Raw genomic sequence first — 26596 nt, 5'->3', positions numbered from 1 at the left:
TGCAAGGGGAAGACAGAGTCGAGTGTCATGAGGTCAGCAAGCTTGGCTTCATATAGGTGCCAGATGTCTTCCCCGCATGTTTTACGACCGGGCGGGCGTATGCACATCCTCATCATACCTCCCAATGATAAGACTGACCCTGTCTGCATACATGCATGTGGCCCCGGCGGTCGGAGAGAGAGCTTGATATGAGCCAGTGCTATCGGCCGCGACCTCCCTACCCACCGCCGGGATCGAGTCCTCCCTCCAAGTCCCGCTGATTGGTCGATATATGCAGGGTGTTGCCGACTTGCACCAGAGCTTCCTCCTTGTGACCTAGGCGGGCGGGGATCTGCTTGTTAAGATGCGCAACGGATGTGCGCTTGCAGTCTGACAACCTTCTTCTTCTGGCAGAGTGCGGATGGGGAACACTACGGGAATTACCACTGTCCCCCGCCTTGCCCGCTTCCTCTCAACTCCAAACAGCCGGATAAGCATTGATCGGCAATCAAGAGCGCCGGATATGGCGATGAAAAGAGGACGGACAGACTTGACCACCGCTGAATACCTCCTTGCTCTTAGCCGTAATGCGGCAGGTGATTGCTAGTGTTGTTACATGGTGTCCCTGCTTGTTCTTGTAGTGACAGGCGCCACACCCGTCTTGGCAACGGCTCTTGTTTGCTTGTCGGGTTTCGGTTCCTTTGCCGTAGTGGCAAACGGTCTTCCCGCCGCACCTTTTCAACCATCTGATTATCGACAAGAAATACAGGAAGACTCAGCTCGGGGACAATTGCACCGGTCCTGGGATTCGGATTTGCCAAGACGCGTTTCGTAGACGACTGCCGATGCCGAGCGGGGATTGATCAGCCTGGGCATCCCGTGCCGTGTCAGGGGTCCTGTGGTGATGAAGAGGAACAGAGGGCATCTCTTCTAATTGCGGGTGCATTTGCCAAGTCCAAGAGCCTGGAACTGCAGAGGAATTATTCCCATAGATGCGTACTGGTGAATATAGTTGAGCGATTATGTGAGATGGTCAGCCTCAATTGCGGGTGCGCAGGCCTCCAAGGCAGACTCCGCTTCCACCGCATTTTGCGATGCACTCAGCTCTCCTCCACCTTCAAGTATTCCTGCTATTGCTGCAGCTTGGATAGCTCTGAATGACAGAAAGTCCCGCCACAGCTCTTCGAACTTCTCGTGATCGCTTAGAAACTTCACAGTTGGCAGACTACACAGCGCCGGTCGCACAGTGCTACTCGAGATGCTCCCCATCGTGGAGCAACGATCCCTGTGCCAGGTCATACTCGCTCCAAGCCTGCAGCCAGCGAAGCCTGGCAACAAGAAGGTCTTCCTCGCCGGTACAACGACCAAGGCCAAAACAGAGCCCTTCTTTTGGAGGGACCCTGTCATCGAAGCACTGAGGGACTTCCCCGTCACCATCTTCAACCCGTTCCGGCCAGACTGGGACTCGACCTGGAGGGAGGAGCTCACCTACGACCTGTTTGTAGAGCAGACGAATTGGGAGCTCGACAGGCAACAGGACGCAGAGATCACGGTCGTCTACTTCCAGCCCGGCACCGACGCGCCCATCAGCCTGCTCGAGCTGGGTCTGCGGGCGGGATCTGGCCGTAAGGCCATCGTGGGGTGCCCGGAGGGGTATTCCAAGCGGGGGAACGTGCAGATTGTGTGCCGGAGATTCGGCATCATCTGCGTTCCTACCCTGCAAGAGCTGATTCGGGAGGTGGAGCAAGCTCTGAGGGAATGATATTCAGTTATCGATTGATCAGCTGTCACAATGGATCATTTATCGTGGTCATGTTCTCTTCATAGAGCTCCTGATGTATGGGGCCCTGCTACATGTTTTCAACGCTGATACCACTGCCACCGCAGAGAGCGGGCAACGTAATCTAGGTGCACATAACATACTCTGAAACACAATACTACGGGCTGACGCTGTCTATCCATTTCAACTTTCTTTCACATCCTCATACTGAATTCGGTCATCATCCCTTGCCGGGTGTGATTCATGCAATCTTTACCCCAGTTGTGCCGCGGGATGATTCTGGACCTGATAGGTCCAGCATGCATCCATGCAGCACACCCTCTCCTGGTCGCCACAAAGCTTATCTCGCCTCCAATAGGGTCGCTTTCTCCCTCCCTATCACGCCGATGATGACAAAACACATGCTGCTGCTGCGAGACAATCCAGACCCTTGCCCAGCTGTACTGAGGCCCCCCTCCTCCGGCCGGGCGGTTAAACTTGGCTGATTCTGCGACAATTTCCTCAACGGTTGTGTACACACACACACACACACGATGCAGACCGCCCAGCTTGCATGCTGACACGACGAAGTCGATCCGCAGTCAGCACGGCGCGTCCCACATTCAGGCCACGGGTCTTACTCACCCGCTCGCGAGGAACCAACAGCCCTTGGCGGGCATCCCAGCTCAGCTCATGGAGAGCAGTCACAGCGCAACGACCGTGCCGAGTCAGCCGCAGCAGCACCAGGAGCAGCGGCCACAGCCAGACGATCGCTCGTCACCTGATGCTGCGGGCGGCGACGAGGCGCTCGGGTCGCCGCTCTCGGCAGATAGCGGCCATGGTAGCGGCGCGGAGCGTAACGAGGACCACGAGCAGGAGGGTGCGCCCTCGATCAGCGCTCTGAGTAACTTTTCGATCGAATTGAGTGTGCGGCATAGTCTCCTATCAAGTCCCCATCCGGTTGCTCTTTGTGGGCTGAAGCTTTGTGCAGGTTGACTCTGACGAGAGCGATGCGAACTCGAGCCTTGGAGACATAGATAGAGCGTGAGTGGCGGGTGCGTTCTTTTGTTTGAAGATTATGAAACTAACGGGACGGGACGGGACGGGATGTAGGTCGTCCAGCGTCTCGGCATCGTCTAGTGTGTTCGACTTTGTTGAGGAGTTTGGGCGTACTTACCACAGATAGTATGTCAATATTCCCGGGCGTTCCATATGCTCACGGCACTGACTCGAGTACGTGTGCTTGCAGTAAAGAAGGCAGTAAGTCAACAATTGTAAAGTACCTTCTAAAACAAATGTTGACACAAAATAGAATACTACTTGCCAAACGACGAGGTTTGTGTGACCATCGAACATGACGAGGTATTTGCTGAACATGTTGCTCGTATAACAGAAAGAACAAAACAGATTAGGTATGTAAGGGGTCAAGCATTATCTTGATAGAGTCTACATGCCGTTAACACATGATTGGAAGACCTGCAGCATGCTCTAGCCTCGCGAGTTCTGAATGGCAAACTCTACTTAGCTCCGATTGGAGACAACGTCCACCGCGCACTAGACATTGGAACGGGCACGGGAATATGGGCCATTGAGTTTGGTACGCATTGACAATGCATTCTTTAGTCGACCAAACGACCCAGAGTTGCTAATCTCTGCAAAGCCGAGCAACACCCAGAAGCCGACGTCCTGGGGACGGACTTCTCGCCCATCCAGCCAGAGTACGTGCCACCAAACTGCCGGTTCGAGATTGACGATCTTGAAGATGAATGGGTGTACCGCCACCAGTTTGACTATATACACGGCCGCTACATCGTAGGCTTCCTGTCCGACGTGCCCAGGCTCATCCGCAACATCTACGACAACCTCAAGCCGGGCGGGTACGTCGAGTTCATGGAGACGCTCATGACTATGGACGCCATCGACGACTCACTGAAGGGCACCGCACTGGAGCAGTGGCAGACTCTCATGGTTGAAGGTTCGGTCTTCTTTTCTCTCTAGACAAAATCAAACCAGCACACAACTTCTTTTCTCCACCATTTTCTATTCTTCCACTGACAACGGTCAAAAATGACACCTACAACTAGGCGTCAGGAAAACAGGCAAGGACCCGCTCGCGTGCGTGCACCTCAAGAAGTGGCTGGCCGAGGCCGGGTTCCGCGACGTGCAGGAGAAGAAGTACGCGGTGCCGGCGAACCCCTGGGCCCGGGGCGAGGAGCAGAAGATCCGCGGCAGCCTCATGATGACGAACCTGCTCGAGGTGGCGCAGGGCATCACGATGCAGGTCTGCACCAAGGTGCACGGGTGGACGCGCGAGGCCGTCGAGCTGTTCCTCGTCGACGTGAGGGCCGAGTTGAAGGACCGGCGCAAGCACGGATATGTGCCTATGTGAGTGGCTCACTCCCCCCCCCCCCCGTGATCGTCCTGATTCTAAGTGTGGCGTTGCCATTGGTTGTCTGTCTTACTAACAGAGCCGTAGCATAGTTGTCTGGGCGCAGAAGCCATTGTAGATGACGTTTAATAGATGTTTATGATATCTAATAGCTGAACAGGTTGAAAGACTTAAGTGCATTTTTGGGGAATTTTTGACGCCTGTATGCCGTGAACTGTAAACTCGGCAGGCTACTCCTCACAAATTCCATTCATACTCTCCGTAAGATCGTATTCCACGCGACAGGTGCGTCGATGAAGTTCTACGGGGAAATATGGGAGGAGGTCAACTGGTTGATAGCTTGCAAACAGTTGTGGTTTTGTCCAGCTGAACGACAAGCTGTCAGCAAAACGGGATGATCTCGACTATCAAGGCTTCCCATCCCATGATTTCATTTACCGCACAGCACAAAGCACCCAGTAAGAACAAAACGGATGCATGACTGGAAAAATAAAGTCATCACATCATCAAGCCGGCCCCTCCTTTGTGGCTGTTTGCTCCAGCCAGATGCCAGGCCCAGAACACGGCCTGAAGACCCCGCACCTGCCCACCCAAAAGAGGCTGCGCCACACGCCAAAGATGACGGAGCTCGCTAGGGAAGAGCCTCTGGCTGGGGGAGGCCAACGACCGCCGGTTCACTCCGAACACGCTACTTAAACCAGCTGAGCCAGAAGGGGCTTCTAGACCTCTGTTCACTTCTCCATATCCAGAGAACGGGCATATCTCGAGGCGGATCCAGACCAAGCCCTACGGAGCAGAAGCAAGCGATGTCAGCTAACGACTACTACGGCGGCGGCGGCGGTGCCGGGGGCGGGTTCCCTCCGCAACAGCAGGCCTACGGCCAGCAGAACTACGGCGGAGGCGGCGGATCGTACCAGCAGGGAGCAGGACACCAGCAGCAAGGCTACCAGTCGCAGGTTTGTAGGATTTTCTTCGCCCTCTAGTCAATGAGGGTACATCTCTAGGGTGCAGCTGGCATCTGGGGAAGCATGCCTTGCATGGATGCCCAGATCTGATGCGACCCAGCTCGCATGCATTCCCTTCCAAGACAGAAGCCAAGACGAAGCTAACGCACGACGTATCTTCCAACTCACAGCACCAGGGCGGTGGCTATCAGCAAGGCTACAGCCCCAACCCGTCGCCGCAGCCTCCTCAAGGGTACGGCTACGGCGGCGACCAGTCCAGCTACGCCCAGCAGCACCAGCAGCCGCCGCCGCCGCAGGCGTACACGAGCCCCGCGCCGCAGGGAGGGCCCTACGGCGGCCATCCTCCCCCGCCGCAGCAGACCTACGGCCACGACGGCAGGGGCACCTCGCCGTACCCTCCTCCCCAGCAGCAGTACCAGCAGCAGCAGCAGCAGCAAGGGTACGGCAGCGGCGGCGGTTATCCCCAAGGAGGAGGAGATGGTGGTGGTGGTCAGCCACAGTACCAAACCGGACCCGGGGGACCGCAGGACGAACGTGGCCTCGGCGCGACGCTGATTGGCGGCGGGGCGGCCGGCTGGGCTGCGCACGCCGCCGGCGGAGGCGCGCTGGGGACCATGGCGGGCGCGGTGGCTGGCGCGGTGGGCGCCAACTTCATCGAGCACAAGCTCGAGGGCAAGTAAGTAGTGTGGTGCAATCGAGATCCCCACGGCACAAAATCCATCTCACCTACACTATTTACGGTTCGAGCTTCAGCTTGGGACGTACTTCCCCTCTTCCAAGACACGCCCTGCGTAACCAGCGTGTTCGGGGAATACAAATATTGGTTACAAGCGAGGACCTAATGCTGACGGTGCCCTCTCTCTCTCCACAGGACTAAGAAACACAAAAAGGACAAGAAGGATAAGAAGGATAAGGACAAGAAGCACAAGGACAAGCACGATAAGCACCACAAGCGCCGCGGTAGTGGCAGCTCCAGCAGCTCCAGCAGCAGCTCCGACTAAGGCGGTGGGCGGGACCGATCATGGTGGATGTGGGACCGTGGAAGAATCATGGGCGACGGGCATCGATGCAGGAATGTTGTGGGGGAGAGGTCGGCTCAAGCAGTGCCGGCTGGCATTGGCGTTCTCAGTCTCTTGGTCGATGGACCCTGGGCGAACGAAGGTCGGTCGACGACCCCGAAAGATTTGGGACAGGCGATATTTCCCCGATCTTAATGAGCTGGCACCAGGCTGGATACGGGTTCCATGCTGGTGGGATCTACCGACTCTGCGAGGCCGAGGAAGGGATTTCAGCTGTGTTTGCGATGTCATAAATGACGATCTTGGGAATCGTGGGCATATCGACCTCGAGGTTAAAAGAACCACGCATTTTTTTGCGCACAAATCCACTTCATGCAATTCGCGATCTTGCATGCGGTCAATCGAAGATCCCCCACCCCATACTGCTTATGGAGTAGCTGCGCGCAGTGGTGCATACATGTGATGCGCCAAAAGGACAGTCTCATGCACGCAAGCAGGCATGAAATCTAACCCAGTCCACATGGCCATGTACCGCGAACAAGGTGATGACGGCCGGACAGAGCGGCATGCATCTCATCGCTAATCGCTGAAGACATCCCGCAGTAGCATCCTCGTCTCGGTAGCGAACAGACAAGACTGCGAGTCATCGGATGGAAATCAAAGAGGTTTCCACATGTGTCACCCGGCTTGTGACCGCACGACAGGAGAAGGGGGGAACACAAGAGGACCCAAGCCCTTGGATACCACCAAAAATGAAAAGCTTATGTAGTAGCTTCTGGTGTTGGTACTCGAGCCAGCTGACGGTGGAATCTCGGGCCTAGCGTTGGACCAATGATCTCGGCAAGTCTTCTCGAACCTGCTTTAGAAGGACATCGTTCTCCAGCCCGTCTCTTCCTGTTGGGTACCGCGCGATCCACAGGATCCAATATGATCCCCGCTGATATTCGTATCGAACTGATGCCTGCAGAGTAGAGTGCCCGTCTATTGGATCTCTCCAGGTGCTGAGGGAAGAGGACCAAAACAAACCAAAGACACCGACTCTCGGGGTGAAAGTCTACGCCCACTAATTCTGGGGCGGCACGCTTGATGGAGCCAGCTGGTAAGGGCGGTGGTGTCTCTTCTTCATCGACGATATGATGGCGATAGGATGAGGCGGTGAGGAAGAAAGGAAGACAAGAGTCATTATTTGACCGGAGGAGTCTAGCTCTGCGTCGTGGGTTGGGCTGAAGAAGCAGAGCCAAGCATCATGTGGGTGAGTAAGGGAAGCCCAGAGCGATGGGAGACAGCCTATTGTGGATGTTAGCGTGGGTTCGGGTCTGCTGAGGAGCCCTTTGCTACCACGATCATTGGAGATGGCAAGCGAGCGAGCTCCTCCTTTTCTGCTCGATTCATTGATGCGGCGCTCGATCGCGCAGAACAGATACTCAGGTGTCCTGAGCAGCCCGGAGGATGCCGGCGTGCCACAGGACCGTTTGGGGACAGTCGAGCTGGAACATGAGACGCGCCCTGGCGTCCGATTATGGGAACTCTCAGCTTGCTTGTTGCGTCCCGCGACCAAGCCGCATTTGCATTCACATGGGAGCGGGCGGCGACGGCGCAGGAGAAAGCAAATATGCCATCCCGACTGCCCATGCCCATTCCGGCCACGGCTTGCCGTATTGGGGGATGACGTTTTGGACTACGCCTTGCTTGCGGCACAGATGCGATCCCTGGGGAAGGCCCCAAACGGAAACACGCCGGTGAATGCTGGATGGAGATGTGATATGTTCTTTTGTTTCTTTTTTTTTTTTTTTTTGTTTTTCTTGCTTCCGTAATTGCAGGAGGGGGCCATTCCAACCGGAGATCTGAGGTAGGTGGCTGACTCCTTGATGATGGTGACGGCTGATCGAAGGGCGCCTTGCCCAAAGCGACAAGCTTCTGGAATCGGCGCCGGGTGTTGGTTGGCCACCAGTGCAGATAGCTCAGGGTACTTCACACTCGCCCGAGACAGACGGCGTGGCATGGCGTGGGCTCCGTGGCAGGGCAAGACACACTTCAATGTTGGATGAAGAGATGGACGATTTAGGTTGCCGCAACGGGAATGGAGGGTGGACGTCTTTTCAGCTGAGGTTGTCGTCTTGGCGCCGCGCTAGACCGCAAATGCCCATTCTGGATTGGACCAGCTGAAGCGAGCGGGGGTGGATGCCTGCAAGATGCCTGTCCGACAGCGTCAGACGTCTGCTGGGTCCCCTGTAACTACCTCTTGTACTTGTACTTGTAAACCACTTCCCCCTACGGGCTGCAATCAACCTGGAACCTGCCGCCCCTATCCCTGCTGGAAGTGTGCCCCCCCAAAACTGAAAACTGAGCCTTGGAACCCAAGCTAGCCCGCTTTGGGCGCCCCCAAGTCCACTGTCGAATCCCGCCCAAACCCAACTGGAACATTTGCCTGAATCGGCGCAGGGCTCTCAGGGTCGAAGCACTCCGTAGTGGAACCTGGAATGGCCCAGCGCGGGCTGTTAGGCGTTTTCCGCAGCAGCTGTACTTGTAAAAGAAAACCGGGAAACAGAAAAACAAAAATTGCAGCGAGAAAGGGGCGAAATGGACACCACACCAGTTCCAGGCCCCCTAATCCAGATTCATATTCTGCCACAGCAGAGAGGACCATGAAAGATTTGTCCATCAGCTTGCTTCCTCCCGCCCTTCCGCGCAGGTGACCCGCCATGACGAAGATAGCACACTCTGGAGTGGGATCCGGCTCCTTTCCAGCAATCCCGGTAATTGGATCGCACCCATTTCGAGGCCACACACACCACACTTCCATCCTCATCACACACCCATTCTTGTCCTTTTTGTCCTTGCCTTCCGCCCTCCGGACAGGGCTGGACTGGAATGGACCGGGCCATGTGGACTGAGATGATGATCATCTGCACCATGTTTCAACCTGGACATGCATGCATATTCGGTGATGAAGTGATACGGACAGGGGAGAGAGAGTGAGGGGGAGCAACGTTTCTGCCGCCGCATGTACATGCCTCGTCCCTTGGATTCGGTAAACAAGAACCCTTGCCAAGAAGTCGCATCCGTTCAATCCTCGGTACCTACGGACGGAGTAATCTACGGAGTACGTAGGTAGGTAGTTAGCCTGCCCTGCTCGTCTGCTCAGACCCAGACCCGGACCCAGACCCAGACCCCAGATGCAGATGCTTTTACCACTGCTGCTGAACTTTTACATTGGAGGACTGGCCAACCTTGCCAACCTAGTCGCCCATCAGGTCATGGCCCGTGACTTGACCTCAAACTTCTTTGCCCACGGTCCCAGACCAGCTGATGGCCCCGCCTGGGCCTTGATTTCTCTGTGTAAGTAAGGTACATCGTCGCCTCGTGTACCGCTGCACCGCCAGCCAGCCCAGCTGGGCCACATGCTTGGAAAAGGATCTTGATTCATTCTTTGCGCCGGCGGTCCCTTGGACTGACTGGATTGACACACCTTTACACCGCGGCCGCCACTCATCGCAAGGTACCTCGTCCCAGATACTTGCACACACAGATACACATCCTGACTCTTTCTATCGTTCTTCCAGCACAGACACACCACACACTTCACACCTGGATCGTGCGTAGCAAGAAAAGGAGCCGTTGTTAGTGACTTGGTAAATAGATAGTGTCGTCTCTTCCCTTGCCGCCACCGCCTTCTTTTCCATGATGTTTTCCCTTCTTTTCTTCTTCTTCAATCCCTCTTTTAAGTTCCCGTCTCCTCCCGTCCGGTCTGGGGCTACTGCTGCTGCCCGTGTCTGGCCTCTCAGTCTCCTCTCCGAAAGAGGGAATGCGCCGTCTGATGCAATCTGACTAGAGGGAAGATAATCAATGACGCCGAGCCTGCATACCCGCCATTACACACACGCCTGCCAACAACACACTCGCATACAACATTACAAAACATACGACAGTCCACCACACACACGCACGCACACGCGCTCTTACATGCTCGTCTGCTCTCCTCCGCCTGCCGCCGCTCGTACCTTTTACCTCTTGCGCTGACCTGACGCACCACTGCCGTTCTCGCTCTCGCATATTGTCATTGTCAAGGGACTAACCCGCACTGCCACTGCCACCCCCCCATCTTGCCTCGTCCCATATCCTCCTCCACTTACACCCTCGTGCTTCCGATATCCCGCCCCGGCCAGCCAATCGAGCCAGCCCAGCCAGCCAGCCAGAAGCAGCACCGTTGGAAACCAAAGCCAACCCCCCTTCTGTCTCTCCCCCAAAGCACCAGCCGGCAAGCCACGCAGGGCAGAGCATTCCTGATTCCCACGCCCGCCGCCCGCCCATCCTCCATCCCGTTCGAGGCCCAAGTCCAGAAGCAGGGCCGCCAGAGAGACGCAAGCAGGGTAGTCTCATGCACGCTAACCCCAAGATGGAAAGTTCGGTATCCTCCCCTGTCAGCACATCACACACATCATACAGAGCCTCCCCCTCCGCACTCATGAGGCGCATGTCCCGTCCCGACGCCGTCGCCTCGCGCGTCAATAAGAGGACCGCCAGGTCTGGATCCCTTTCCACCGCCGGCTCCCATCATGTCGCGGGAGGTGCCCTTCGTCGAAGCAGGGCTACCCTCGTCAGTAGTAGCAGTAGCAGGTTATCCTCGTCGTGTCTTCCCTTTAGTCTCGTCAGCCGCTCCCGCCTGCTGTCCACCATCGCCGCGCTGTACGATGAGGCCGTCGCCATGACCGCCCACCCTTACCATGAACCCCAAGACCGGGACCCTCCGTCCTCCTTTGCCCGGAGGGTAGGCTGCTTCCGTGCCACCACGGCGAGCAGTGCGTCGTCGCCGGACTCCAGCAAGCAGAGCAGGAGGACGTTTACAGACGAGGAGAAGGAGAAACAAAGTCAAGTGAGGAGAGTGGGGGCCTGCTTGCGGTGTAAGATGCTCAAGATACAGGTAAGCTGCCATTGCCGCGCGTTCAACATTGAAAATGTTCAATTGAACCGTCAAATACTTTCAAAAAGTTCTCAGACTAACTTGAAGAGCAGTGCTCAAAAGACAGCCCGTGTGCGCCATGTCTGTCATCTGCAGTCAAGGGGTTCGAGCGCCGGGTCTTATCCTTCTGTTACTGTGTCAGGACGAAATTCGTCGATGTGAACATCTTCCAAGGTGAGTTTGCGAGATTGGCACGGGGTGACACAGCCCACGGCCTTGTGGTAGTCGAATTGAGCTTCTATATGAAATTGCGATTTCTGACGTTCTATACATCTAGGTGACGGCCTAGAGCAGATGATGAGCACGGCGCACCCTCTAGCCCACAAGATCTCCACGCTCGCGACCAGCGACCCGCACCTCAACGGCGAGGCCATCGACGAGACGATCGGACGGTGGCTCACGCAGCCCGACTTCAGCGTCCAGAGCGGCAGCCTGGTCGGCCTGCTCTGCTCGCGCCAGCTCTTCGCCTCGCTGCGCGCCACCGTGGACGACGACTTCGCCCACGACTTCCGCAACTTCCTGCTCTCGACCTCGCTGGGCCACAACCGCTGGGCCGACCGGAGCCTCGGCCACGCGGACCTGTGCAGCGTGGGCCAGATCTCCGGGTACCGCATCTTCGGCCGCCTGGACCGCATCCTGACGCCGCAGTTCCTCGGGCGGTTCCCCAACGACCGGGACGCCCACCGCGCGCTCTTCCTGGTGGTCCTGGGCCTCATCCTCGGCCTGGGCTACACGACGGAGCTGACGACGGGGAGCCCGTCGTTCCCGCACGAGCGGCTGCTCAGCGCGGACCTGCAGCGCAGCCCGACTCTGTGGCTCGCCATGAAGGAGCACCTGTGCCAGATGCTGGCGCACCACCTCATCTTCCTCGGCTCCATGCTGGGCATCAAGCTCGAGACGGCGGTCGAGCAGCGCACCATCGAGTCGGCGGCCGACCGGTGGTCCAAGATGGAGTCCTTTGTCTGGGGCAGCGTCGTGCCCGCCAGCGGCGCGGCAGACGCGGCGGCGGCGGCAGACGCCAAGATGTCTCCTCCTGCCCCGGGAGGAGGACACCACCACCACCACCGTCGCCACGTCGAGCCGAGCTCGCTGGTCCCCGTGGCGGTCCCGGAGCTGCACACCTTCGGCCAGATGGACGCCAACCCGGACTACTACGCCGACGCGGTCGAGGTCCCGCCCATGGACGTCAACGTCGACTACTACGCCGCGACCGCCGCCGAGGACCCCTCGCCCCCCTACCAGACGAGCCGGGAAGTCGGGCTCGATGATACGCAGCCGCAACCGCAACCGCAGCACTTGCTGCCGCTGGAGAGCACGACGCCGCGGACGACGCCGGGCAGCATGGCGACGACGACGATGATGATGCCGCCCATGGCGCCGGCGCCGCTGCAGGACGCGAACCCGGACTACTACGCCTCGACGGCCGAGTTCTCGTCCCTGAGCCAGGCGCCGGCCTTCCTGCCGGCCTTCACGCCGTTCCCGACGTTTGGCGAGACGAGCGTCGACTACGGCGCGGGCTACGGCGGCGCTATCGGCGGCGCGGACTATCCGCCTGCCAAAGGTGAGCTACACTTACCACAACCTGTGATATACACACATGAAACTAACACGTTCTTTCCTACTGCAGAGGACGCTTTCTTCCGCAAGTCCAAGCGGCGGTCTGTCTGGGTCGTGCGGCCGCTCGAGAGCGGCACGGGGCCGGTGGGCATGGTCAACGTGCACGCGCGGTTCAACGTTGGCCAGAACGAGGGCATCGGGTTGTTTGTGTGAGCTCCATTTTGCAGGGGATATGTTCTGGATGACTTGCTTCTTTTTCTCTGTTGGGATGCCTATCTTCTGTCACGAAATGTAGTCGGCTCGGCGTTTTCTTTCATATCTCTTGTCTTTTTGTTCTCTTTCATTATAGACTGACTGATGACGACGACCATGTCTTGTTTTACTTTCTTACGAAGGATACCATGGGCTTCAGTTACACATAGGAGCAGCGTTGCATGGCATACAACTCCCACATACACTTATGCATAGCAGGTAGTATGTATTAGGCTTTAAAGGTAATGAATGGTATTTGCCCTGTAAGGGCGATCTTCACTCTTGAACACATACCAACGATCCATATGCACAGCAAGAATCCATGATTTCTGCGAAAACAACGACTTCCATGTACACATCACACGCTCTACCTTCCATCTTGCCCGTCTATGTAAAGTTTGCTTTTCTTCCCGCCCTCTACTGCCAGTGTGAAAAGTACGAGCAGACATACGCCAGCAACGATTTGTACGCGCACAGGATGACGTCACCTGGACTAAGCCCACTGCCAAGAAATAAAGCGGGCGGCAGCTGCCGGGCTGAATCACCCAATCTCACCGTCCAACTCCCTTTACAGGCGCCGAGATTTCCTACTCCCGCACGCCGAGACCCTAGAGACGTGTCCAAATACGTATTCCGTATAAGCCTCTATTTCTTCCTTCCGTCATTGACTACTTGTATAAGAAACCGTGCAACATGTCACCATCAGAGACTGCCCGAGCCCCCCAGGCCGCCGACGAGCTGTCGCACCCGGCACCGGCCGTGATGCGCACGCAGCCTGCACCCACGGCACCGATGAGTATGGGGAACTACCTTTCAAGACCACATGTTCCGTGTGTCGGTCCTCGACCCTCAAAGCTGACCTGATGTGTCTCAGGGCCCGAGCAGCCTCCCCCGGAGACAGAGTCGGAGCTGCGCCTGCGCGGCGGTGAGCGCAGCTCGGCTTGCCCTGGCCGGTTCTGCTTTTGCGTACCGTGCCCTATCCCGTGCGACTTTTGCATCTTCTAAGACATGCATCTGGAGTATGGGGCCTGTGGGATAGATGGAGGGAGGAAGGGGAGGAACCTGGCGTTGCGGTCGGTAAGGGGGCAGTCGGCACTGGGTGCCGAGGTGCTTACTCAGAAGTGCGAAGGCGCCAACAGGATCACGACCTATCATGTCACCTCCGTAATGAAACATACCGTTATCTAATAGAGGTGCAGCGGCGTACATACGGCTTGCAAGTTCCAAGTCCAGTCAAATTCACGGCCATGGGACAGAGAACAGTCACCGATGCAACAATCTGCCGACAGCTCTGCGCGGAGGGCGGCTCCGTTCCGTCCCTCCGGAAATCTCCATCTCGGGAGCTCCCAGGTTTTCCCTTTTTGACATATACGAGAATAGATCCATCTTGGCGCATTCCCCCGGCCGTAGCTACGCCTAACCACTTGAGCTGGGCTTCTCCACCTTTGACATGCATGTCTTCCGCTGTCAACCACATGCACGCACATGTCTCGCCCGAGATGGCTCTCCGTTTTGGGACGAGCCACGCCGCTTGGAGGACCTACTGGGAAACTCATATTGCTTCTTCGGCTCAATATCAGCTGACGGTACCTCCTTGGAGCTGTTCATTCGTCTCTCTTGGCAGGCGGAGTCAAGAAGGCTTGCTCCACCGGGCGCTATTGCATTCCAACGAGAAGGCGCATGATTGGTCCATGCTTCGCGTAGGCAAAGGGTTACGAGACAGGTGAGACATGTCAAACTCTCCCAGTAGTACGGTAGGAGCTGAGCCCGAGTCCGGCTCAATGACTGATTTCCTGACTTTGCTCCAGCTAGGTATGAATTAAGTTCAGAGTAGATACACCGGCTCTTGGCCCCAGCCACAGCTTTTCAACATGTCCTGCCGGGGACACAGTTACATAAAACACGAGCTCAGCTGGGCTGTCTGAATATTTACACTCAATCCCCAGACACACTTTACCGGGAACCGTCGCGTATAGACCAATAGAATCAGAACAAGTCGTGGTTGTTCAGCTCTGCATTCACGATGCAGCCCACAAAAAGACCACGCTCGGAAGATGCCTGGACGGTAGGCTCAGAATCCCCGGAGACCCTCAAGGCCATCGCCGATTCCGTCGATAGGCACGACGAGCAGCTGTGGAAGATCGGTCAGCTCGTAAGCATCTCTCCCCAGTCTCCCCACACCCCGGATCTCATGCACTCTGCTGATCAGCTGCACCGTTATCGCATCCATGTAGATCCACAGTAACCCGGAGCTTGGCTACGCCGAGTTCAAGGCCCACGACAACATTACGGCGCTCCTGGAGTCGCTCGGCTACGCCGTGACGCGGCACGCCTACGGCCTGGAGACCTCCTTCATGGCCGAGTTCGGCTCGGGCGGGCGCGTCGTCGCCTTCAACGCCGAGTACGACGCCCTGCCCGAGATGGGCCACGCCTGCGGCCACAACCTCATCGCCATGATGTCCATCGGCGCCTTCGTCGCGCTGGCCGAGGCGCTCAAGGCCAGACCAGGCGTCCCGGGCCGCGTCCGCCTGGTCGGCACGCCGGCCGAGGAGGGCGGCGGCGGCAAGGCGCGGCTCGTGGCGGCGGGCGCGTACGCCGACGTCGACGCCTGCCTCATGGCGCACCCGGGCCCGGCGTCGTCGTGCGGGCCCGGCTGGGACGGCCACTCGTACATGCCGACGCTGGCGAACCACAAGTTCACGGTGCACTACACGGGCAAGCCGGCGCACGCGGCCGTCAGCCCCTGGCAGGGGGTCAACGCGCTCGACGCCGTCGTCCTGGCCTACACGGGCATCAGCGCCCTGCGGCAGCAGATCCGCCCGGAGCAGCGCATCCACGGCGTCATCACCAAGGGCGGCACGCGGCCCAACGTCATCACCGCCGACGCGGCGCTCGACTACTACATCCGCAGCCCGACGCTCGAGGGCGCGGACGAGCTGCTGGGCCGGGCCAAGAAGTGCTTTGAGGGCGCGGCGGTGCAGACAGGGTGCACTGTCGATTTCGAGATGTGAGTTCCCCTGATTTGGAGAACCGGGGTGTGTGGATCGAAGGAGTTGGTTGCTAGTGATTTGTTTCTGACTCTTCCAGACGGAATACTTGTGCAGATGTCAGGCCGAACAAGCCGATATGCACTCTCTACGCCGATGCCATGACCAAGATTGGGAGCAAGGTTGGGTGTGATCTCAATGCTAGCCCGGTCTCCGGGTCTACTGATCAAGGTATTTTCGCTCGCTCACAGAGGTCCTAAAGTTTTGCATGCGCTGAACAATTCGCCACCCGTGATTTAGGTAACGTCAGCTACGAGTGCCCTGCGTTCCACGCCATCGTCGGCATCCCAGCAGCGCCAGGGTCCTTCAACCACACCCCGGGGTTCACTGCCTTTGCTGCAGCAAGAGAGGCACATGACAAGTGCATTCCGGTCGCCAAGGGCATGGCCATCGCCGGGTGGAATATCCTTGCGGACGACGCCATCGCTGCGCGGGTCAAGGAGGACTTTGAGGAGGATAAGAAGTCGCGCGGCAGTCTGCCCAATGCTGTAGATATGCCTCATGGCGCTGGTTGCTGCCATGAGTGAAAGTTCATCATCTTTCTTTTTTCTCTTTTTGGCATGATCGGAGCATAGGCGCAAGAGATGGTTAGAATTATCTGCCGAATAGAAATTGCCCGTCCTTCTCGTCCTGGCTGATTAACATTGAGGTATCTCCCGATGAACTTCAATTCCGACCCGCGCTTAGACGGCCACCCGCTGGCCACCGTACCGATGGTGTCTCGGTAATCTGCCACCCCGCCTCCGGGCGGGTATGGCAGCTTTGCTTGGCGCATTTCCGATGAGAGGAACAAGGATAAGTCATCTTTTAAACACATCTTCGCAGCTTGGCTTTTCTGGTGTGAAGACTGGCTGGATCATTCCATCTAGACTTTCGTCCAGCAACAATGGCCACGGAAAGACAGGTCAGGGTGAAGCCCTGGTTGCGGTCACCGCCCAAGGCATACGTCTTCTCCAAAGCGAACGTCATCGATGTGGTTACCGGCTCAATATTGAATAATGTAGACGTCAAGGTCGAGAATGGCAAAATCACTTCTATCTCGTCAGCTGCTCCTACGACATACTCTTCGGACTTTCAGACTATCGACTGCCAGGGCAAATACCTCTGCCCCGGCCTCATAGACTCCCATGTACATCTCATGGCGGTACCAGGGTACGAGGATCTGTCGAAAGCATTCGGCAACCCCGCCGACGTCTCGCTCCTCCGCCAGCCCTACGTCTGCGCCCAGATGCTTCACCGCGGCTTCACCACGGTCCGCGACTGCGGCGGCGCCCTCTTCGCCCTCAAGGAGGCCATCGAGGACGGCGTCTTCCCGGGCCCCAGGCTCTTCATCGCGGGCCACGCGCTCTCCCAGGCCGGCGGGCACGCCGACTACCGGGGCCCGCACGACCACAGCGCCTGCTGCGGCGGCGCCACGACGGGCCTGGGCCGCCTCTGCAACGGTGTCGCCGAGTGCATGGCCGCCGTGCGCGAGGAGGTGCGCATGGGCTCCGACTTCATCAAGATCATGGGCTCCGGCGGCGTGTCGAGCCCGACGGACCGCATCGACCAGCTGCAGTTCACGGGCGAGGAGATCCGCGCCATCGTCGAGTGCGCCGACAACGCCAACGTCTACGTCACGGCGCACGCCTACACGCCGCGCGCCATCCGGCACTGCGTCGAGAACGGCGCGCGGGGCATCGAGCACGGCAACTTTATCGACCGCCCTACGGCGGAGCTCCTCGCGCGCAAGGGCGTGTTCTTGACGCCAACTCTGGTCACGTACGCCGAGATGTCTGACCCCAAGTGGGAAGGGTACCTGCCGCAGGAGAGCGCGGTCAAGAACGTCGAGGTTCTCAAGGCCGGGTTGGAGGCGCTGCAGATCGCGAGCGAAGCCGGTGTCACGCTTTGCTACGGTTCTGATCTGCTGGGTCCCCTGAGTGCTGCCCAGACCTACGAATTCGCGTTGCGCAGCAAGGTCCTGAGCCCGTTGGCGGTGCTACAGAGCGCCACCATCAACCCGGCAAAGATGCTCAGGCACGAGACGGAGCTGGGTCAGTTGAAGGAGGGCTTTGCGGCGGATATCTTGGTGCTGAACAAGAATCCTCTTGACGACGTGACTATCTTTGATAGCCCCGAGGAGAATGTCCTCATGATCATGAAGCAGGGGCGGATTTACAAGAGCAGGTGGGAGAATGCGGTCGAAGATGCTGCCATCCCGGTGCGTGTGAAGGCGACGTTATAGATAGACTGTAATCAATCGATCTATCTATAGTTTCAACCTGCCTGGTATGAAATTGCAATAGTGTGAGGATGCATAGCTAGCTACCGATGAAGCCACAGGCTGCTACTCCTCAAAGGGGGTGTTGCTCTCGGCACCCGCATAACGCGCGTCCATGACTATTTGCGAAACGCTCTCCTTGTCTGATTTCATTCCCGCATGCCTGAGCACTCCCATCTCGCTGGGTGCGGATAATAAAGCTGGTTTATCTCCCCACCAGAACCTCCCTTTGTCTTTGAACCAAAAGGGGGCCCGTCTCTCCTCGCTTAGTTTCCAATCATCTATCAAGTCTGCGAGTGTCTGCAGATGACCATATGCAGCGGGTTGAGGACCCCCGGGCTTGCGAAACGCCAGAAACGTTGCAAAGAGCGCCATGAAGATCGCGCAGGCTGCGAAGACGATGAGCCTCGACCACGCCATGACGAAGAACATGGCCCCCTTCGTGTCGCCCGAAAAGGTAATCACAGTGCCCACTTGCGGAGACATGCCTTGGCCGATGATCCAGTGCAGCACGGACTTGGCGAGGAACAAAACGATATTCTCCCAGCTCGTCAGGGCGGCGAAGAACGGCACTGACTTGTACGTCGCGCCGCCCTGGTAGCTTGCCGCCAGGTGCCCTCATCGCGGCTGAGGCTCGCCAGCAGCTCCGTCGCGTGCAGCCCCGTGGTCTGCAGGGCCTGTATCGCGGTGACGAATACGACCCCCAAGACTAGTTCGCCCCCAAACGAGAAGTAGGCACCCTTTGCCTCGGCCTTGTCCATCTGGCCGATGTTCTCGGCTGGAGACATGGCCAGCACGACGGCGCTGAAGTTGTCCGGCGTCCAGGAGAATCGCGGCGTGTCCCAAAACTCGCTGACAACGATGGCAATTATGACGGGCCAGGCCACGGCGACGAAGGACAAGCCCCAGAGGTAGTACACCACGTAGCGGACCGCGCGGTGTACGCTCCACACAGCGCCCTGCCGTTCAGAGGGAGTCACCCCCCCATCAGTGGGTGCGTCGCGCTGGTGGACGGATAACATGCAGCGACCGTCGCGGTGAGTGACGAGCCCGGTGTGCAGAGCCGTCAGCGTCGCGTTGAGGGGGCTGGTGCTCCATGTCGGGATCGCCTCTTGTCTATGTGCCGTCTTGCCTCTGGCCGCGAACAGACACCACGCTGCGATGGCGGTTTGTGCCGCGAGGCCGATACCCAGCGCCGCCAGAGCGACCATGTTGGCACATACGGGGCCTGGGCAGATGTCATCTCCAGACGCCTCCTGCGCGGACGTCTGCACGTTGGATCCTCTTATTCCCGTCACGAACAACACGCTTGTCGAGCCATAGCACAGCATCAAGGTCGCCAGGGAAAACGCATTGGCCCACCAGCTGTTGGGCCCGCCGTGTCTCGAACTGGTCAGGAGGCGAATGTTTGTGTTGAACTCGAGCCTGCCCTCCCGTGCGAGGGCCCATCGCAGCGAGACGGAGTGGATGAAGGAGAGCGTGTCGGTGACAAGGGTGAGCGCTATGTTGACGAGCAGGGAAAACGCTTCGTACTCCATCGAGGATCTGAGTGCTAGTCGCTTGTAACGAATACCCGCGATGGGCCCATTAGGGTTCTTGGCAATGGTGACGCCGGCGGTGATGATACACACGAGCGAAAAGACGGCCCCAGCGCCAACGGCGACGTAATTCGTCCAAGCGGCGCCCTTGTCATAGTCTGGCAAGGCAAGAGTAATGCTAGCATCTTTCTCATCGTTTTCAGGGCGGTCGATGCGCCTGTAGGATGTAGTGTCTGTCGCAGCCATGATGATGGAGACCTCAAACACCAAGCACCGAGAAGATACGCCAAGGAGGGATCTCGCAGATAAACAGTTCTGGATTTTGAATCCGAGCTTGGCCTGTGCCTGGTGGCCACCGTCTGCAGGTGAGATAACAGTGGCCTCACTACCCGGCCAGGTTATTGCAGGGATGCGTAATTGGAGTGAATGGTGTGAACAGGGATCAACTTTGCTAAGTTTAGTGATAGCTGAGATGCGCAAGTCCGAGATCTCGCACCTCGTCCGTTGGGGGCCAGGACGTTGGGGGCCAAAACAACCCAATGCCCCTTGTACCTAATAAGTGACCGAAGCATCAAGTTAAATGTTGACTAGATAACATGATGACCATTTCCGTTCAAAATTCCAATCGGCAGCTTACTGCAAGGGATCAACGAGTTTACAAATAATGCACTACCCCCTCGCGCTGACACGGTATTTGAATCCAATCCTGAAGATTCAGCGGCATTACCGACTTGGTTTCCGATTCAAGGGACACCTTTGACTAAGATACATGCTCTCCACTTCAACAGCTCACTCCACAAAGTTCAGGACGTCCATTCCCGTCAGTCCCATGAGATAGACCTGGTCATCGTCGAAAAGTGCTGGAGTAGTGAAAAGATAAGGATCGATGTTGGCAGTATGCTCCGCTGGGGTCTCCTGCAACGGTGCAAGGAGCGACTGCGGCGTCACTTGTTGGAGAGCAGCTCCCCCATCCCAGGTGAGAGCTCCCGGCATGTGATGCCCGAGTGCCCAGGCGCTGCTGCTCTGATTATGTGATGCTGCTGGCTCCTCCACGACCGACTGACTTGACGAGGATGCGGTTCCGCTCTGGGCTCCATTGGCCCTCGATAACCATTCTAGCCAAGTGTTGTATGCTGCAGACTGTTCTGACGGATGCGGCGACGCAACCCGTACTGACTGCTGCGTAGCCTGTAGCTTCTGCACGGCTTCGTTTGTGATAGATCGTAAGGCTTCGACAAAGGAGACTCCCATTTTGGCCGTGACGGTTCCCTCGGCCATTTTATGAAGGCATTCAAGCCCCAATTTGACCCGTGACTCATAGTTCGCGTCTCTTTCGAGGATACCAGCGAGCAATACAATGATGATGGCAGTGCTGCATCCTTGAAAGTCCGTGAATGAAAATCTGGTCAGATTTCCTGTTCGCTTGATCTCCTCAAACAGTGCCAGCATCTTCTTTGCCGCTTTGATGCAAGACTTGGACAAGTGGTCGGTGTTCTGTCCAATCTGTGGCAGCTGTGTTTCCTCACCGAGCCTGTGTCGTAAGTGAGCTCGCACTACGGTCACCACGGACACCCTACCCATGGCGATCCACGCGTAGTAGTAGTTTAGGTAGAGATGAAAGACGGCTCTATAAGACGACGTTTTGGGATCAAGGCTTTCAAATTTGAGCGACGGCGGGAGAGCAGCTTTCCATTCTTTCAATTCGGCTTCACATCTTCTCACAGAAGGAAAGTCATCGCTGCAGCATCCAGCGCAAGTGCCCAACAGTCAGCGTCGCAACAGGTATTTGAAATCTGCACACGATGCGGTCTTACCTGAGATCTCCAAGCTTGTCTAGGATCAGAGCTAACTTTGCATCCGCGATTTGATGTTCAAGATTGTCAAACTTCTGTATGTTGTCCAGGGGCGGATAGGACTTTGGTAATTCAACAGTGATGATGTCTCTGCTGATAGAACGAGGCCTGTCCAACTTGACGGTCACAGAACTGGCAACGGGGTCAGTAAGGCCCTTGGCTAACCTTGCTTCTGGCTAGCAAACCTACCGTTCGAGAGCATAGAGTGACCACCATACTCTTCGACGCACTTCTTTGTCTCGCTCGCTTAACAAGGGGTCGTCTGTGTGCTGATGAAGATCGAGAGCGAGGGCTTTTCTCAGCGCGATGCCCATATACATATAAGATGACCCGATAGCGCTGGAAGGCAGGAGGTAGACACCCATGATAAATGGGGCTAGTACACAACGAATCGAGGGTCGATCCATGATGTCCGGGATGAGCGCACGTGCTTCGTTGTAGAAGATGCGGCCCGGGTCTACATCCTCGGCCGGGAGGGAAGACTCCGAGTTTTCCGGCCTTGCAAGTGTTGTCCACTGGCTTCCCAACGCCAGGACAGCATGTACCATACAGACAAAAGTAGGGTCAGAACGTAGATGAGAGCAAGGGTCAGCGTAGAACTCGTCGATGTCCGACAGCAGTTGACCCTGGTCATAGTAAAAGAAGCTGTCTGTGCCATGTTCAATGCAAACAGATATCAAGAAATCAGCGACTGGCTTGGGAGGAAATCTGTCGATGGCCTTTCGTAATCGTTGCAGTTCCGCGGGCGGTATCGATGGCGTTGGTACAGCTGGCTGCTATATTTTCAGCCACCCCATTACATCCAATCCAAGAGAGAGGTCTTACCGCTTGCATAAGCATCAACCTCTCGCCCTCTGGAGTAGGCTGGACATCCAGCGAGAAGGCTTCTCGGAGTCGGGACAGGAAACGTGGCCATACTGTTCGTTGTGTGGGATCTGCCGATACAGAACATCAGCTCAACCGCTCCAAGCAGTGGTTCCAATGTCGACCTACCGTTGTTCATGGCAAATATTCCCTCCGGACTCGTCTCCGCCACGGCGATGCTCGACACAATGCCGGGCGTGTCATTTTCGGGTCTCCTGCTCTGCATTGGAGACGAGGCATCATTGCCCAAAGGACTGCTTCCTCTTGACCTATCATGTCTTCAGTAGATGCACCTTCGGGGTGCGATTGGGCAGAACAAGCAGCCTACCGGTCATATTGGCAGAGGAGAGAACGTCGTAGACACCTCTGACAGACACCCGATGGGGTCTCGATGCACTTGGACTTCCTAGCCTTGCAGAGATGGCACCTGCAGTACGAATTAGACGACGGTGCGCATGAGTTGGTCGCGTGCCAAGTCACCTACGCTCGTGGAGCGCGCTTCCTATTCGCGTCTGCTACCCGGCGATGCCTCCGGCGTCGCGGGGCGGCGGCGCTGCTCATCGCTTATGTGACCATGCACTTCCGTGCAGTGCACTGAATGGGGATCTTGATGCCTGCAGTGGCCGTCGGACCGTGGACGGGACAGGATTTAATTAGGAAGTGTGGTCAAGTTGCCGATGATAAGAGGCTAGAGAATGCCGGCGTCGGATGCGCCCCCCAGAAGAGGGGACGGGTAGACCAGCCGATTATCGGGGGCCGCTGACTCGGCCTGGGGTAGTGGGGGCCGAGGGCCTCTTTTTTGCCTTCTTTTTTCAGTTATCAGACTACCAAGAAGTCTAAGGAAGCTCTTCAGCGTTCTCCAAACGAACCCGGCAGTCCGGATTGCATGGCCTTATTCCCCACCACGTTGAAAGCAGGGATTGTGCATCTGACGGGGTCCATCCCGTGCAACCACAGGCATTGTGCAATTCAAGTGTCGACCTAGACTTGTAGGTATCGGATCCCTGGCCACGCCGTATCGGCAACCTGCCACTTCCCCGCGTGTTATCAACCCGGTCCCACAACCAACCCATGATGCTCTCCGCCTTTCCGTTCGGATTTAAGTAGGGGATGATACCTCCCAGACGATCCCTTACTCTGCTGGACTTGGCATCACAGTCAGAGACGCATTGAGACTTGCAGAGTTCGAACATAGACAAATAGAGGAACGATCAAGCCATGGACACGCCGGCAGAATCGAAGTCTACGAACCAGGAGGTGACTCCAGGGGCGCAGGACACTGGACTAGGCCATGACGAGAAGCCTGGAGATGTTGTCGAGATGACACCGGATGCCTACACTCCTGAAGAAGAGAGACGAGTGCTGAGGAAGATTGACATGACGATCCTGCCAATGGTACGCGAAACCCGCCAGCCTCCTTTGAAAATGTGGCTAACTAATTACTTGATTAGATGTGCTTTGTTTTCTTCCTCCAATACCTCGACAAGCAGAGTCTTAGTTACGCGAGTGTACGTCAATCGGGGACTCAATATTCCTGCAGTAGTATGCTGACTGGGAATGCGATAGGTGTTCGGCCTGATTACCGATCTCAAGATGACCAGCGTCGAGTACTCGTGGTGCTCCTCGATCTTCTACGTGGGCCAGCTTGTGGCAGAATATCCCTTCATATACCTTATGAGTCGGTTTCATCTCACCAAGTTCGTCGGTGTGACAGTGTAGGTTTTTTCTTCCCCTCGTTCAAACACTCACGACCCATACTAACAGCACCAGCGTTGTCTGGGGTATCGTCTGCATGTGCCTAGCCGCACCACAGAACTTTGCCGGGTTTGCCGCCGTGCGGTTCCTACTTGGCTTCACCGAGGGCGCAGTCTCTCCAGCTTTCGTGACCATTACGTCTATTTGGTACCGCAAGCACGAGCATGCTACACGCACCGGGTAAGTACGAGACGGTGCGACTGCAACTAGTGGAGGATTACTCTGACAAGATACACGCAGAATCTGGGTGACTATGAATGGTTTAGCGCAGATCGTCGGCTGCTTGCTCATGTATGGCATCGCCAAGAATACCTCGTTGGCGCTTCAGCCCTGGCGGACCCTGTTCCTCATCTGCGGGGCGGTGACTTCGGCTGCCGGCGTCATCTTTTACGTCTTCATGCCGAACGGTCCCGCCGATGCATGGTTCCTTACAGCTAGAGAAAAGGAAGTCCTATCGCTACGCATGGTCAAAGACCGCGAGGGTGGTGACAAGACGTCCTTCTCCGTGGCACAACTCAAGGAAACTCTCCTGGATCCCAAGGCCTGGTTCGTGTTTTGGTTTGGTGTCCTCGTTACCATGCAGTCGCCAGTCTTGACGGTGAGCCTGATCCAGAACCCCAATTATAGCCTCAACGGTTAACTAAACAAATATCGCTTTTACAGTTTGCGTCGCTGGTTATCAAGTCGATCGGATACGACAAATATCAGGCGATCTTGTATACTGCTCCCTCCGGAGCAGTGCAGATTGCGTTCCTATGGATTGGAGTCTTGGGCTGCTGGCTGTTCCCTCGAAACCGAACACTGGTTATCCTCGTTCTGATTCTACCCCCACTTGCCGGGTGTATTTTGCTATTTAAGCTATCCCTCTCAGCAGGATGGGGTATGGTCGCTGCATCATGGCTTGTAAGTTCCACGATCAGAAGACACTCATTAGTATTATTGCTAATCTTGGCACAACAGGCATCGTGCATAACCGCATCCTTTTCCATCCTCCTATCCCTCACCGCCTCCAACGTCAAGGGCAACACCAAGAGGTCTATCGTCAGTGCCATGTTCTTCATCGGCTACTGCGCCGGGTGCATCGGGTCCCCTCAGCTCTGGACTGTGTCACCCCGGTACTTCAATGGCGTCGTCACCAGCATCGTCACTTGGTGCCTGCTGTTCGTCGTGGTGATTGGCTACCGGCTCACATGCATGTACGACAACAAGAAGAGAGACAGTGAACAAAGCAGCACGGTGGTGACCTCGGTAGCGAATGGCCATGTGCTCCTTGACAGTTCCGGCGCTTTCAAAACAGATTTGACCGATAAGGAGGACAGGGAATTCAGGTACAGTTGGTAGACTTAGGGTTGTAAGGTAGGCACCGTTGTCCTCATTTGCGGGGCATGTTGAAATTGCATCCCGAGTGTTGTGGGGGCTATTGTAGTGAATAGCTAGAGAAGAAGATATACCCATCACCATCCACGTGGGCTCATTAGTTCTTCTCGTTCACCGCATATTCCTATGATTCCATCCAACGCTTGCGTCAAACCCCTAGCCGTGATGACTCAGGCTAAGCTGAAGACCTGTGGTATCCGTAGACCCGAGTTTTGTCCACGTCCATGATGCACACGAATCTCCAGCCCTGAGGCATAGGACCACCTGTCACCCAGTCCAGAACCTTGCGGAACTCGTCCAGATTATTGCGACCGCGGTCTAGCACGACTGCCTCGTTTTCAAAGTGGTTGTAACCTCTGTGAACGCCGATAACAGTGTCTCCTTGAAGAAGAGCGCTGCCCGAGCTCCCTGTGCGCTCAAGGTTAGCTTGGCTGAACGTTACTTTTATGCAGAATGCCCATTTACCTCGGTCTGTGTCGGCAGAGTGACGGATCATTCTCATGCCGCTGGCATCATCCAGTGTACATCTCCCCGGGCTTCGGGTCAGGTTTGGTGTCTCCGCCCACAAGAGCCCCAGAACGTCACAAGTCATCTCTGACCCTTGCTGCATAGGTGGAGTGGGTACCCACTCCAGTTCCGCAGCGCCCTTGAAGGGAGATGCAAGGCGGATAAGGGCAAGATCGCAATCTTTGGCGAGATATGCATACCACCCCCCCGAGACCGCTGCCCAGGCACCCCTTTGCGTCTCCGGGTGGTTGGAATCATGTCCAGCTGTAATCACCACATCCACAAGGTGCTTGCGGTTCATGCCAAGTACATTATGGCCGTTGGTGACGACAGTGTCCATCTTGCCCTTGTTATACAGGAGCCAGCCAGTCCCATGGTAATGGACCAAAGCACCGTGGTCCTGTTCCTGGAAATAGAGCTTCAGATGAACGATGGCTAAGCGTATGTAAGCAAAGGCGCACGTAGGAGGGAACCGAAATACACAGTACCTTGCCCTCGTTGCTGCCACTGGTTGT

General features: G+C 56.7%; 8 protein-coding genes across 8 annotated transcripts; 6 read left to right on the top strand and 2 right to left on the bottom strand.

Annotated features, from left to right (window-relative positions):
* Positions 1-1237: 1237 nt before the first annotated feature.
* E0L32_005272 (uncharacterized protein) lies at positions 1238-6093 on the top strand (the record flags this gene model as incomplete). The annotated part of the gene is made up of 11 exons (XM_031139775.1): positions 1238-1632; positions 2299-2663; positions 3051-3073; positions 3132-3150; positions 3213-3335; positions 3399-3713; positions 3823-4123; positions 4478-4585; positions 4834-5083; positions 5263-5768; positions 5964-6093. 11 exons carry the CDS (start codon positions 1238-1240, stop codon positions 6091-6093), a joined length of 2535 nt encoding a protein of 844 aa, XP_030996291.1.
* A 3194-nt stretch (positions 6094-9287) lies between these two features.
* Positions 9288-12841, top strand: E0L32_005271 (uncharacterized protein; the record flags this gene model as incomplete). Its single annotated transcript, XM_031139774.1, has 4 exons — positions 9288-9450; positions 10278-10984; positions 11125-11245; positions 11349-12841. The coding sequence occupies 4 exons, from the start codon at positions 9288-9290 to the stop codon at positions 12839-12841; spliced, it is 2484 nt and encodes an 827-aa protein (XP_030996290.1).
* Positions 12842-13573: 732 nt separating this feature from the next.
* On the top strand, positions 13574-13885 carry E0L32_005270 (uncharacterized protein; the record flags this gene model as incomplete). The annotated part of the gene is made up of 2 exons (XM_031139773.1): positions 13574-13676; positions 13755-13885. 2 exons carry the CDS (start codon positions 13574-13576, stop codon positions 13883-13885), a joined length of 234 nt encoding a protein of 77 aa, XP_030996289.1.
* A 1018-nt stretch (positions 13886-14903) lies between these two features.
* On the top strand, positions 14904-16454 carry E0L32_005269 (uncharacterized protein; the record flags this gene model as incomplete). Its single annotated transcript, XM_031139772.1, has 4 exons — positions 14904-15032; positions 15115-15887; positions 15968-16098; positions 16168-16454. The coding sequence occupies 4 exons, from the start codon at positions 14904-14906 to the stop codon at positions 16452-16454; spliced, it is 1320 nt and encodes a 439-aa protein (XP_030996288.1).
* Positions 16455-16813: 359 nt separating this feature from the next.
* Positions 16814-18334, top strand: E0L32_005268 (uncharacterized protein; the record flags this gene model as incomplete). Its single annotated transcript, XM_031139771.1, has 3 exons — positions 16814-18127; positions 18182-18195; positions 18250-18334. 3 exons carry the CDS (start codon positions 16814-16816, stop codon positions 18332-18334), a joined length of 1413 nt encoding a protein of 470 aa, XP_030996287.1.
* A 404-nt stretch (positions 18335-18738) lies between these two features.
* On the bottom strand, positions 18739-23003 carry E0L32_005267 (uncharacterized protein; the record flags this gene model as incomplete). Its single annotated transcript, XM_031139770.1, has 8 exons — positions 18739-20110; positions 20519-21463; positions 21540-21710; positions 21768-22354; positions 22404-22513; positions 22572-22711; positions 22771-22869; positions 22927-23003. The coding sequence occupies 8 exons, from the start codon at positions 23001-23003 to the stop codon at positions 18739-18741; spliced, it is 3501 nt and encodes a 1166-aa protein (XP_030996286.1).
* A 657-nt stretch (positions 23004-23660) lies between these two features.
* E0L32_005266 (uncharacterized protein) lies at positions 23661-25538 on the top strand (the record flags this gene model as incomplete). Its single annotated transcript, XM_031139768.1, has 7 exons — positions 23661-23837; positions 23894-23950; positions 24009-24157; positions 24213-24377; positions 24438-24795; positions 24861-25100; positions 25158-25538. 7 exons carry the CDS (start codon positions 23661-23663, stop codon positions 25536-25538), a joined length of 1527 nt encoding a protein of 508 aa, XP_030996285.1.
* Positions 25539-25749: 211 nt separating this feature from the next.
* On the bottom strand, positions 25750-26421 carry E0L32_005265 (uncharacterized protein; the record flags this gene model as incomplete). Its single annotated transcript, XM_031139767.1, has 1 exon — positions 25750-26421. One exon carries the CDS (start codon positions 26419-26421, stop codon positions 25750-25752), a length of 672 nt encoding a protein of 223 aa, XP_030996284.1.
* Between the last annotated feature and the right edge of the window lie 175 nt (positions 26422-26596).

Source organism: Thyridium curvatum (genome assembly GCF_004353045.1).
Source record: "Thyridium curvatum strain D216 chromosome Unknown NODE_27_length_422201_cov_78.887067, whole genome shotgun sequence".
Classification (NCBI taxonomy): Eukaryota; Fungi; Ascomycota; class Sordariomycetes; order Thyridiales; family Thyridiaceae; genus Thyridium; species Thyridium curvatum.
This window is presented reverse-complemented; position numbering and strand designations above follow the sequence as displayed.